General features: G+C 57.9%; 1 protein-coding gene and 1 long non-coding RNA gene across 2 annotated transcripts in view; one reads left to right on the top strand and one right to left on the bottom strand.

Moving 5' to 3' along the window:
• Positions 1-3,045, bottom strand: part of LOC143695765 (uncharacterized) — a 47,497-nt gene extending 44,452 nt beyond the window's left edge. Inside the window, exon 1 of the long non-coding RNA XR_013185295.1 lies at positions 1,524-3,045. This is a non-coding gene — a long non-coding RNA (uncharacterized LOC143695765). The remainder of the gene's footprint in view (positions 1-1,523) is intronic.
• Positions 3,046-8,271: 5,226 nt separating this feature from the next.
• Positions 8,272-10,062, top strand: LOC143695731 (uncharacterized). Its single transcript, XM_077190732.1, has 3 exons — positions 8,272-8,471; positions 8,903-9,468; positions 10,009-10,062. The coding sequence occupies exons 1-3, from the start codon at positions 8,420-8,422 to the stop codon at positions 10,060-10,062; spliced, it is 672 nt and encodes a 223-aa protein (XP_077046847.1). The 5' UTR covers positions 8,272-8,419.
• Positions 10,063-12,626: the final 2,564 nt, after the last annotated feature.

Here is a 12,626-nt window from a genome sequence, read left to right as displayed (position 1 = left end):
CACAAGTTCACAGTATCACAAACACACTCTGAAACTTGCACACACCCCAAGAGTAACTCATAGCTCTGCATTTATGAAGAGCTGTGTGCACACACGTTTCCAGAGGATATCCAGGCACAGACACTTCTCCTTCTGCCATGTCCCCACTGATGTGCAAATACGCACACTCGCTCCCATTCCTGCTCCTGCACCCAAGACTGTGCATGCACATCTACATGAACAATCCTGACCAGAGATGTGCACAGAAAATCCCATCCCAACACGGATTTATTCCCTCATCCACCATCCTTCCCTTCCCTGCTCACCCTGATTGTCCCTGGTTTTTGCCACCCCATGTGTCACCCTTGGTCTGCTGGTTCCAACCTACCCTGTTGAAACTGCCTATAAGAATGTATTTGTGCCTCTCTGGACATCTAACCCTGTGTTGAGCCTGTGACTACACATACCAAGCCAGGGCCTTACCTGACTGCTGGTCCTTCTCCACAAGGCTCCTGCTGCAGCTGTTCCCAGGTTTCCTCAGCAGTGTCCTTGCCTGGGATACAAGGACACTCAGATACATGGACAGAGGGAGATATGGGGAGAGGGACACACGGACACACAGACAGGTCTCTCCAGGCCAGTGCACAGCTGCTCTCCCCTGTGCTATATCAGATTGGTCTTTTGGACACAGGGAAAGGCTAAAGCATTTATGCCCAGGTCCTGTATCCGTGTGTGTGGATTTCCTTCCAGTGCCCTGAAGGACAATTCGGGAGTCCCCACATGACAGCCAAGGGACAATGTGAGGGAACAGATTATGGAGCGAAGGAAACGCAGGCACTGTCAATGGTGATGTCCACGATCCCAGCCCGATCGCTGCCCCCCAGGCCGGCCCCGCCGCTTGCGACGTGCAGAGAGCCGAGCGCCGCCCCGCAGGCCCCGCGCTCGCCTCGCCTCCGTTCCCTGCCAGGACTCGGCGAGAGCCCGAGCGGCAGCGGCGCAGGGCTCAGCCCCGGGGCGGAGCTGGCGGCGGCCCAGAGGAGGCGGCACGGCCGCAGCAGAGCCGGGGCTCAGGGGCACAGCGAGGCTCGGCCGGCGGAGCGGCGGCATGCGGCGGGCTCGGGCCGCGGCGCTGGCTGCGCTGGCCGTGGTTCTGATCGGTGCGTGGGGACGGCGAAGGGGCTGCGGTCTGGGGCTGGGGTGATCCCGCAGGTGCCCGGAGGCTGCCGTCCTGCCTGCCTTCTGCACCGACCTTTTCCCAAGAGCTGTTCTCTTGTTTTTCTCTCCCCTTCTCCATCCCATAGTCCCTCAGAAATTTCCTTTGTATTCTATATCCAACCCGGCATAATCATTCCATCCCTCTCCTTCTTTATTACTTATGAAGTCAGTACTTACCCCTTCTAATTCCCTTTCTTTTTTCCTTCTCCCACATCCTTCCTTTCTTCAATGACTGCTCAGTTCTTCCTGGCATTTACACTTTCATATCTTCCCATACCAGTAACTTCCATTTCTCTTCCTGCTTATCTTGAAATCCCAGCAGTACTTACTTTCTCATCATCTGTGTACATTCCTCACTGTATCTGCAGGCTTTCATCTGTGAAGTAGGACATTGCAGGATTTTAGTCTTCTCCTTTTTCTGTCCCCGGCAGTAGCATCAGGCAGAGCCCAGGTGCAGCAGGAGCCGTCACTGGAGACCACCGAGGGTACCGGCATCAACATCACCTGCACACATACCGATAAACAGAGCGGCTATGTCGTCCATTTCTACCGTCAGCTCCCGGGCCGAGCACCCGAATTCCTCGCCCTCGTTGCTAGAGGCTCCAAGCCCCTGCCGGCCATTGCAGGATCGCTGTCGGTGTCGGAGGACGGCAGTTGGAGCTCGCTGTGGCTCGCTGAGCCCCGGCGCGGGGACGCGGCCGTGTATTACTGCGCGCTGGGGGCCACGGGCACAGGAGCCGGGGCTGCGGCCGGGCACGAACCGCCGCGGGCGGGGCCGGCCGGGGCCAGCAGGGGGCGCTGCCGCTCCGCCCGCCGGGCTCCCGGGCCGCGCCTCCGCAGCTCCTTCCTCTGCCCCGAGCCCGCAGCACCGACAGCGCCAATGGCACCCAAAGGCCCACACACTCCGGGCCTGCTGGCCCTCACTGGCACTGCTATTGCTTCTCCTCACTTCCATCACACCCCTGAGACTCCCGGGTGCCTTGCTGGGAATAAAGCAGCACCCAGAGTAGGAGAAGAAGAATTTAAAGATCTCCTCCTGCACATACACCAGTTCACTGTACCACAAACACACTCTGGAGCTAACACAAACCCAAAGAGTAACTCATAGCCCTGCATTAATGAAGAGGTGTGTGCTCTCACGTTCCCAAGGGGACACAGGCATAGAGACTTCTCCTTCTGCCATGTCCCCACTGATGTGCAAACACGCTTGCTCCTATTCCGGCTGCTGCACCCAAGTCCTTGCACAGATATCTATGTGAACCCCCCTGTCCAGAAATGTGCACACATAAAGGACATTCCAACACAGATCGATTCCCACAAACGCTCTCCCTTCCCCTCCCCTCAGCTCACCCTGATTGTCACTGGCTTTTGCCTCCCCATCTGTTGCCATCAGGCTGCTCGTTCCCAACCTCCCGTGTTAAAATTGCCTTTAAAAAAACAGTTGTGCTTTTCTCGACATCTTACTCTCAGTTCAGCCTGCAGGCCAGGGCCTTGCCTGACCCTTGTCCTTCCCCACAAGGTTCCAGCCCTACTGCAGTTATTCCCAATTTTCCTCAGCAGCATCCTTGTCTGATTGTGTCCTTGCCTGTGTTCCTGGTTTGTGTGCACTTGTGTTCAGGCACAGTCCACAGGAATCCATGTGGAAACAAAAATCCATGCATGAATCCCACCCGATGTGCAGGAGTCTCTGGGTGGGTGTGTGTCTGTCTGTGGGTGTCTGTGCCCTTTTGTGTAACTCAACCAGTGAAATGCCTTGATCACACTGCAGACGCTCCGCATTGCTCTGCCCTGAGCATCACAGAGCAGCATTTGACCAAACTCAGAAGGAGTCCGGGTGTAACTGGACAATGAAGCAGCAGCGTGCAGGAGATTTGTCCAGGGAAGAGGAACTGAAATGCAGTCCCTGGGTCCTGAGCCCTCCTTTTCCAGCTGTTATAAACACAGTCACACAGAACCATGGACATATACACACAGATCTCTCGAGGCCATTGCACAGCTGCTCTCCCCTGAACGGCATCACATTCGTTTCATGGACACAGGAAATGGTGAGGCTTTTTGCCCAGGTCCTGTATCCATGTGTGTGTGGGTTTCTTGCCAGTGCCCTGAAGGACAATTCGGGAGTCCCCACATGACAGCCAAGGGACAATGTGAGGGAACAGATTATGGAGCGAAGGAAACGCAGGCACTGTCAATGGTGATGTCCACGATCCCAGCCCGATCGCTGCCCCCCAGGCCGGCCCCGCCGCTTGCGACGTGCAGAGAGCCGAGCGCCGCCCCGCAGGCCCCGCGCTCGCCTCGCCTCCGTTCCCTGCCAGGACTCGGCGAGAGCCCGAGCGGCAGCGGCGCAGGGCTCAGCCCCGGGGCGGAGCTGGCGGCGGCCCAGAGGAGGCGGCACGGCCGCAGCAGAGCCAGGGCTCAGGGGCACAGCGAGGCTCGGCCGGCGGAGCGGCGGCATGCGGCGGGCTCGGGCCGCGGCGCTGGCCGCGCTGGCCGTGGTTCTCATCGGTGCGTGGGGAAAGCAGCAGTGGGGGACGTCGCGGGGCTGGGTGAGACCTCGCTCGCCCGAAGATTTATCTCTTATCCTTCTTCTCCTTCTCAGTTCTTGTTAGCTCTCTGTCCCCTCCTCTGCCGTCATAGGGGTTTCTTTTACCTCACTGAAATCCTTCCCAGCGAATTTGCCTATGCTCCTCCAATTTTCCATCCATCCATCCATCCATCCATCCATCCATCCATCCATCCATCCGTCCATCCATTCATGCAATCCATCAATCCATGCAAATCCATTTTCCTCATCCCTTTCAACTCTTAAAAATTCCAATTGTCCTTTAAAATATCCCTCATCGATTCTTTTCCCCGCCAAACCCTCTCGGAGCAATATTCTCTCTATACTTTATTATCAGAAAGCCGCCCTGTTAACGCTGCTCTCTCTACCTCCCCATCACCTACTGCATGGCATTTTCTGATAAAGAAAAGTGATTGTGCTTTTCTCTGTGGCAGTGGCTGCGGCCAGAGCCCAGATAGAGCAGGAGCCGGCACTGGACACCAACGAGGGCACCGGCATCAACATCACCTGCTCACATCCCTAAATCCAGCCCACCGATTGGATCCAGTGGTACCGTCAGCTGCCGGGCCAAGGACCTGACCTCCTCGCACTCACTCTTAAAGACTCCAAGGAGCTGCCGGGCAGTGCAGGGTCGCTGTTGGTGTCGGCAGATCGGAGTTGGAGCTCGCTGTGGCTCGCTGAGCCCCGGCGCGGGGACGCGGCCGTGTATTACTGCGCGCTGGGGGCCACGGGCACAGGAGCCGGGGCTGCGGCCGGGCACGAACCGCCGCGGGCGGGGCCGGCCGGGGCCAGCAGGGGGCGCTGCCGCTCCGCCCGCCGGGCTCCCGGGCCGCGCCTCCGCAGCTCCTTCCTCTGCCCCGAGCCCGCAGCACCGACAGCGCCAATGGCACCCAAAGGCCCACACACCCCGGGCCTGCTGGCCCTCACTGGCACTGCTATTGCTTCTCCTCACTTCCATCACATCCCTGAGACTCCCTGATGCCATTCTGGGAATAAAGCAGCACCCAGAGTTGGAGAAGCAGCATTTTAAGAACTCCTCCTGCATATACATGAGTTCACAGTTCTACAAACACACTCTGGAGGTTTCACACTCCAAAGAATAACTCATAGCCCTGCATTTATGAAGAGGTGTGTGCTCTCACGTTTCCAGAGGATATCCAGGCACAGGTGCTTCTTCTTCTGCCTTTTCTCCACTGATGTGCAAACACGCACGCTCCCTCCTATTCCTGCTGCTGCACCCAAGTCCTTGCACAGATATCTATGTGAACAGTCCTGTCCAGAGATGTGCACACAGAAAGCACATCCCAAGACGTTTCTATTCCCACAAATGCCCTCCCGTCTTCCCTCCTAAGCTCAATATGTTGGTCACTGGCTTTTGTCTCCCTATGTGTTGGCATTGGCCGGCTGGTTCCAACCCTCCGTTGTTACACTCGCCTTCAGGAAAGTAGCCATGCCTCGCTGGACACCTTACTCTTTTTTCAGCCTGTGAGTACACAAACCATGCCCGGAGTTGTTCTGACTCTTTGTCCATCCCCACAAGGTTCCAGCCCTACTGCAGTTGTTCCCAGTTTACCTCAGAAGCATCCATGGCTGATTGTGTCCTTGTCTGTTCTCCTGGTTTGTGCACGCTTGTGTTCTGTGTGTCTGTGTGTCTGTCTGTGTGTCTGTGTGTGTCCTGCTGTGTTACACAACCAGTGAAATGCATTGAGCACACTGCAGACGCATTTCCATTGCTCTGCCCTGAGCATCACAGAGCAGCATTTGCTCAGACTCAGGAGGAGCCTGCGTGCAGTTGAACAATGAGGTAGCATCCTGCAGGCCATTTGTCCAGGGAAGAGGCTCTGCAATGCAGTACCTGCTTTCTGAGCCGTTCTAATCCAGCTGCTGTAAACACAGACCCACAGACAGATGGACATAATGACAGGTCTCTCCAGGCCAGTGCACAGCTGCTCTCCCCTGAACTGCATCCCATGCATTTCTTGGACATGGAGAAAGGCTGGGGCTTTATGCCCAGGTCCTTTATCCGTGTGTGTGGGTTTCTTGCCAGTGCCCTGAAGGACAATTCGGGAGTCCCCACATGACAGCCAAGGGACAATGTGAGGGAACAGATTATGGGAGCGGAGGAAACGCAGGCACTGTCAATGGTGATGTCCACGATCCCAGCCCGATCGCTGCCCCCCAGGCCGGCCCCGCCGCTTGCGACGTGCAGAGAGCCGAGCGCCGCCCCGCAGGCCCCGCGCTCGCCTCGCCTCCGTTCCCTGCCAGGACTCGGCGAGAGCCCGAGCGGCAGCGGCGCAGGGCTCAGCCCCGGGGCGGAGCTGGCGGCGGCCCAGAGGAGGCGGCACGGCCGCAGCAGAGCCGGGGCTCGGGGGCACAGCGAGGCTCGGCCGGCGGAGCGGCGGCATGCGGCGGGCTCGGGCCGCGGCGCTGGCCGCGCTGGCCGTGGTTCTCATCGGTGCGTGGGGTTTGGCACCAAGCGGGCGGGGCCTGGGGCTGGAGTATTCCCCAGGGAGACTGGCACGGAGTTTTCCCTCTCCTCCCCAACTCTTTCTCTCTCCTGGTCTCCCTGCCATCTCTCATCCCAGCAAGTCTTCATCATTTGTGTTGGTAAAGCCTGCTTGCATGTGTTTATTCCTGCTTTTCCTTGTACATGTACCTTGCCCTCTACATCCAGCATTTATTTTTGCCCTGAATACAGCATTCTGTTTTTCACTTAAAATCTTCATTTCTTCAACCATCTGTGCATGTGCACACCTGCCTAATCTCTGCATGCATGAATTTCGAATTCCTGTCATTCCATTCCAGTCTGCCTCTGCCGTGTGGCCACTGTCCCTGACTCTGTCTGGCAAAAGAAACATCAGAATCCCACGGTTTTGACGAAGTTTGTTCTCTCTCCCTCCTTTCCCAGCAGTGGCTGCGGACACAGATCAAGTGCAGCAGACTCCTTGGGCAGAGGCTACCGAAGGCACAGGCCTGAACCTCACTTGCCAGCACCCCAAAATTGCTGCCGACTCTACCCACTGGTATCGCCAATTCCCACACCAAGCACCCCAGCTGATTGCAACGGCTGTCGTAGGCACGAAACCCGTGCTGGAACCAGAGGGGAGTCTGACAGTGTCGGCAGATCGGCGTTCCAGCTCGCTGTGGCTCGCTGAGCCCCGGCGCGGGGACGCGGCCGTGTATTACTGCGCGCTGGGGGCCACGGGCACAGGAGCCGGGGCTGCGGCCGGGCACGAACCGCCGCGGGCGGGGCCGGCCGGGGCCAGCAGGGGGCGCTGCCGCTCCGCCCGCCGGGGCCGCCCAGCCCCGCTCGTCCCGGGCTGCCGGGGCGCTGCCGCCACCAGAACCGACACCAGAACCGACATCAGCACCGGCACCTGTACCAGCATCGACACCGACTCCGGCACCCACACGGACGCCAACCCTGGCACCCACACTGACACCGGCTGCTCCCCCGCTTGGCGTCACAGACCGTGCTCAGCCCCTCTCCTCAGCCCGGGCTGTGTCCAGCTGAGCTCCTCACGGCAGCAAACAGCCCCGCCCGGCCATAGCTACATGTTCACCCTGAGGTGGTCTGTGTGAGGCAGGGAGGGCAGAAGGGTCTGTGCCAAGCCACCTCTTGGTGCTTCAGAAAGGGCTCTGTGCTTTCCGGGGGGCAGGGCATCCTCTGGCCTCTCTGCAAAGTTGGGTCGGCATTGTTTTAGAAACACATCAGTGAGAGCACACATTCCCACAAAGCCCATATCAGGTTGCTTCTCCTCTTGTTTCTGTCCTCCGGTCCATGGAGTGCAGACTTGCAGGAAGAGATGCCTCCAGGATGGGTCTGCAATGTGTCCACAGGTCCTGGCAGAAAATGAGCTCCAGAATGGGCTCCTCTCCATGGAGGCACAGTCCTGCCAGGGCCTTGCTCCTGGGGGGGTTCCCATGGGGTCACACCTTCCTTAAGGACACATCCACCTGCTGTGGCTTTGGATCTTCCATGGGATGCATTTCTGCTCCAACACACATCTTCATAGGCTGCAGGGGGACAGCCTCCCTCACCATGGTCTTCATCACAGGCTGCAGAAATAGCCGTGCTCTGGTGCCTGCAGCAGCTCCTCTCCCTCCTTCCTCACTGTCCTTCCTAACTGCAGCATTGTTTCTCTCACAGAGACTCTATCCCCTCTTCCCGCTGATGTTGCACAAGAGATTTTCTGCCTTTTCAATTTTTGCCAGCACAGTTGCTCTCTGTGACAGGCAAGGAGCTCAGGCTCTTGAGACCAGCAGAGTTCTCTGCCTCTCGTGCCCCTCGTCCCTTCTTACAAAGACATGCAACGAAGGACAAATCTGAAATCCCCAGTGCTAGTGGAGTGGGAACGGGAAGGAACAGATGGTGGAGGAGAAGAGAGAAAATAATCGTTCAGTCCTGTGCTTTCCGGAACAAACGGCTCCAGATCTGCACATTGTCCCCGCAGTCTCCGTGGGACACAGCTGCGAGCGCCGCCCCGCAGGCCCCGCGCTCGCCTCGCCTCCGTTCCCTGCCAGGACTCGGCGAGAGCCCGAGCGGCAGCGGCGCAGGGCTCAGCCCCGGGGCGGAGCTGGCGGCGGCCCAGAGGAGGCGGCACGGCCGCAGCAGAGCCGGGGCTCAGGGGCACAGCGAGGCTCGGCCGGCGGAGCGGCGGCATGCGGCGGGCTCGGGCCGCGGCGCTGGCCGCGCTGGCCGCGCTGCTCATCGGTGCGTGGGGGTGGCGAAAGGGTCTGCGGGCTATGTGAGATCGGCCCCAGCTCAGAATTCAACTTTTACCGTCCTCTTCCTTTTCGGTTCTTTTTACCCTCTGTCCCCTCCTCTGCCTGCTTGTTTTCTTTCCTCTGTAAATCATTGCTTCCCATCTAGGCTTTTCTCCTTTGTATCTGTATCCATCCATCCATCCATCCATCCATCCTTCTATCCCTCTCAGCCAGTCTGTTTTTCACAATTCCTTCTGATTTACCTTCAAAACATCCCTCACCAGTCCTTATCGTCAATGAAACACTCTCAGACAAATCATGTCTCCATACCCTATTCTCAAAACATAACCAAAATCTCTCTGATCTGGCGTCCTCTGCCCTCTCCCCTTGCATGGTATTTTCTGTAAAAAAACCTGATTTTTCTTTTCTCCATTTCAGTGGCTGTGACAACAGCCCAGGTGCAGCAGGAGCCATCCCTGGAGACAACCGAGGGCACCGGCATCAACATCACCTGCTCCCACTCCAACAAACGCGGCGCCGATTACATCCATTTCTACCGTCAGCGCCCGGGCCGAGCACCTGAATTCGTGGCAGTCGTTGCTAAAGGCTCCAAGCCCCTGCCGGCCATTGCAGGATCGCTGTCGGTGTCGGAGGACGGCAGTTGGAGCTCGCTGTGGCTCGCTGAGCCCCGGCGCGGGGACGCGGCCGTGTATTACTGCGCGCTGGGAGCCACGGGCACAGGAGCCGGGGCTGCGGCCGGGCACGAACCGCCGCGGGCGGGGCCGGCCGGGGCCAGCAGGGGGCGCTGCCGCTCCGCCCGCCGGGCTCCCGGGCCGCGCCTCCGCAGCTCCTTCCTCTGCCCCGAGCCCGCAGCACCGACAGCGCCAATGGCACCCAAAGGCCCACACACTCCGGGCCTGCTGGCCCTCACTGGCACTGCTATTGCTTCTCCTCACTTCCATCACATCCCTGAGACTCCCGGATGCCTTGCTGGGAATAAAGCAGTACCCAGATTTGGAGAAGCAGCATTTAAAGATCTTCTCCTGCACATACACCTATTCACAGTACCACAAACAAACTGTGGAGCTTATACACACCCCAAGAGTAACTCATAGCCCTGCATTTATGAGGAGGTGTGTGCACGCACATTTCCAAAGGAGGCACAGGCACAGACACTTCTCCTTCTGCTATGTCCCCACTGATGTGCAAACACCACGGTCGCTCCCATTCCTGCTCCTGCACCTAAGTCTGTGCATGCACATCTATGTGAACACTCCTGTCCAGAGATGTGCACACATAAATCACATACCAACGCGGATCTATTCTCACACTCACGCTCCCTTCTTTGCTCCTCAGCTCACCGTGATGGTCACCAGTTTTTTGCCTCCCCGTGTGTCAGCATTGGGCTGCTGGTTCCAATCCTCCCCTGTAACACTCCCATTCAGGGAAGTGGTCGTGCCTCACTGGACACTTTATTCTGTGTTGAGCCAGTGAGTACACAGACCATGCTAGGGCCTTGTCTGACCCTTGTCCTTGCCCACAAGGCTCCAACCCTGCTGCAGTTGTTCCCAGGTTTCCTCAGCAGCGTCCATGTCTGATTGTGTCCTTGTCTGTGTTCCTGGTTTGTGTGCACTTGTGTTCTGTGTGTGTGTTTGGGTGTGTGTGTCTGTGTGTGTGCCCTATTGTGTTACTCAACCAGTGAAATGCCTTGACCGCATTGCAGACGCTCTCCACTGCTCTGCACTGAGCAGCATTTGCCATGATTCAGAAGGAGCCCAGGTGTGGCTGAACAATGAGGTAGCAGCCTGGAGGAGATTTGTGCATGGAAGAGGCACTGAAATGCTGTCCCTGCCTCCTGAGCCCTCCTTTTGCAGCTGCTCTAAACATAACATTTTACTAGTGCACAGTGCCACCCCTAACAAAGGGGATTACAACTAAATTTGGATTTTTAGTTTAATTCCATTTGAATTCTTGGGAGACCCTCAGCATGACTGGGAGTCCTCACACACCCTTAGACACAGGGACACACAGACACACAGACACACAGAAACACAGATTCACGGATAGAGCTCTCCAGGAGAGTGCACAGTTGCTCTCCCCTGAACGGCATCACATTGGTGTCGTGGACACGGAGAAATGCTGGGGCTTTATGGCCAGGTCTTGAATCTGGGAATGTGGATTTCCTTCCAGTGCCCTGAAAGACAATTCGGGAGTCCCCACATGACAGCCAAGGGACAATGTGAGGGAACAGATTATGGGAGCGAAGGAAAGCCAGGCACTGTCAATGGTGATGCCCACGATCCCAGCCCGATCGCTGCCCCCCAGGCCGGCCCCGCCGCTTGCGACGTGCAGAGAGCCGAGCGCCGCCCCGCAGGCCCCGCGCTCGCCTCGCCTCCGTTCCCTGCCAGGACTCGGCGAGAGCCCGAGCGGCAGCGGCGCAGGGCTCAGCCCCGGGGCGGAGCTGGCGGCGGCCCAGAGGAGGCGGCACGGCCGCAGCAGAGCCGGGGCTCAGGGCCACAGCGAGGCTCGGCCGGCGGAGCGGCGGCATGCGGCGGGCTCGGGCCGCGGCGCTGGCCGCGCTGGCCGTGGTTCTCATCGGTGCGTGGGGAAAGCAGCAGTGGGGGACGTCGGGGGGCTGGCTGAGACCCCGCTCGCCCGAAGATTTATCTCCTACCCCTCTTCTCCCTTTCAGATCTTGTTTGCTCTCTGTCCCCTCCTCTGTCATCATAGGGGTTTATTTTTGGCTCACTTAAATCCTTCTCAGCGAGTTTGCCTATGCTACTCCAATTTTCCATCCTTCCATCCAAACAACCATCTATCAATCCAAACATCCATCCATCCATCACTCAATCCATCCATCCATGCAAATCCATTTTCCTCATCCCTTTCCTCTCTTAAAAATTCTAATTGTCCTTTAAAATATCCATCATCGATTCTTTTCCCCTACCAAACCCTCTCAGAGCAATATTCTCTCGATACTTTATTATCAGAAAGCCGCCCAGTTAACGCTGCTCTCTCTCCCTCCCCATCTCTGACTGTATGGCATTCTCTGATAAAGACAAGTGATTGGGCTTTTCTCCGTGGCAGTGGCTGCGGCCAGAGCCCAGGTACAGCAGGAGCCAACAGTGGAGACCACCGAGGGCACCGGCATCAACATCACCTGCTCACATCCCCAAATCCAGACCAGCCAAATGATCCAGTGGTACCGTCAGCTCCCGGGCCGCGGACCGGAACTCTTTGTGAGCATTCACAAAGACTCCAAGGAGCTACCGGGCAGTGCGGGCCATGTGTTGGTGTCGGCAGATCGGAGTTCCAGCTCGCTGTGGCTCGCTGAGCCCCGGCGCGGGGACGCGGCCGTGTATTACTGCGCGCTGGGAGCCACGGGCACAGGAGCCGGGGTTGCGGCCGGGCACGAACCGCCGCGGGCGGGGCCGGCCGGGGCCAGCAGGGGGCGCTGCCGCTCCGCCCGCCGGGCTCCCGGGCCGCGCCTCCGCAGCTCCTTCCTCTGCCCCGAGCCCGCAGCACCGACAGCGCCAATGGCACCCAAAGGCCCACACACTCCGCGCCTGCTGGCCCTCACTGGCACTGCTATTGCTTCTCCTCACTTCCATCACATCCCTGAGACTCCCTGATGCCTTGCTGGGAATAAAGCAGCACCCAGAGTAGGAGAAGAAGTAATTCAAGAACTCCTACTGCACATACACCAGTTCACAGTATCACAAACACACTCTGGAACTTGCACACACCCCAAGAGTAACTCATAGCTCTGCATTAATGAAGAGCTGTGTGCACACACATTCCAAAGGAGACCCAGGCACAGACACTTCTCCTTCTGCCATGTCCCCACTGATGTGCAAACATGCACACTCGCTCCCATTCCTGCTCCTGCACCCCAGTCTGTGCATGCACATCTACATGAACAATCCTGACCAGAGATGGGCACACATAAATCACATCCCAACACGAATTTATTCCCTCAAACATCCACCATCCTTCCCTTCCCTGCTCACCCTGATTGTCCCTGGTTTTTGCCACCCCATGTGTCACCCTTGGTCTGCTGGTTCCAACCTACCCTGTTGAAACTGCCTATAAGAATGTATTTGTGCCTCTCTGGACATCTAACCCTGTGATGAGCCTGTGAGTACACACACCAAGCCAGGGC

The sequence above is a fragment of the Agelaius phoeniceus genome, chromosome 26 (assembly GCF_051311805.1).
Source record: "Agelaius phoeniceus isolate bAgePho1 chromosome 26, bAgePho1.hap1, whole genome shotgun sequence".
Classification (NCBI taxonomy): Eukaryota; Metazoa; Chordata; class Aves; order Passeriformes; family Icteridae; genus Agelaius; species Agelaius phoeniceus.
Note: the sequence above shows the minus strand (reverse complement) of the source record. Positions and strands in the feature narration are given on the sequence as shown.

Coding starts and splice junctions, on each gene's coding strand:
- LOC143695731 (XM_077190732.1), top strand. CDS start 8,420: ATGCGGCGGGCTCGGGCCGCGGCGCTGGCCGCGCTGGCCGCGCTGCTC. Junction 8,472..8,902: donor GCTGGCCGCGCTGCTCATCG/GTGCGTGGGGGT, acceptor TCTCCATTTCAG/TGGCTGTGACAACAGCCCAG. Junction 9,469..10,008: donor GCCTTGCTGGGAATAAAGCA/GTACCCAGATTT, acceptor CTTGCCCACAAG/GCTCCAACCCTGCTGCAGTT.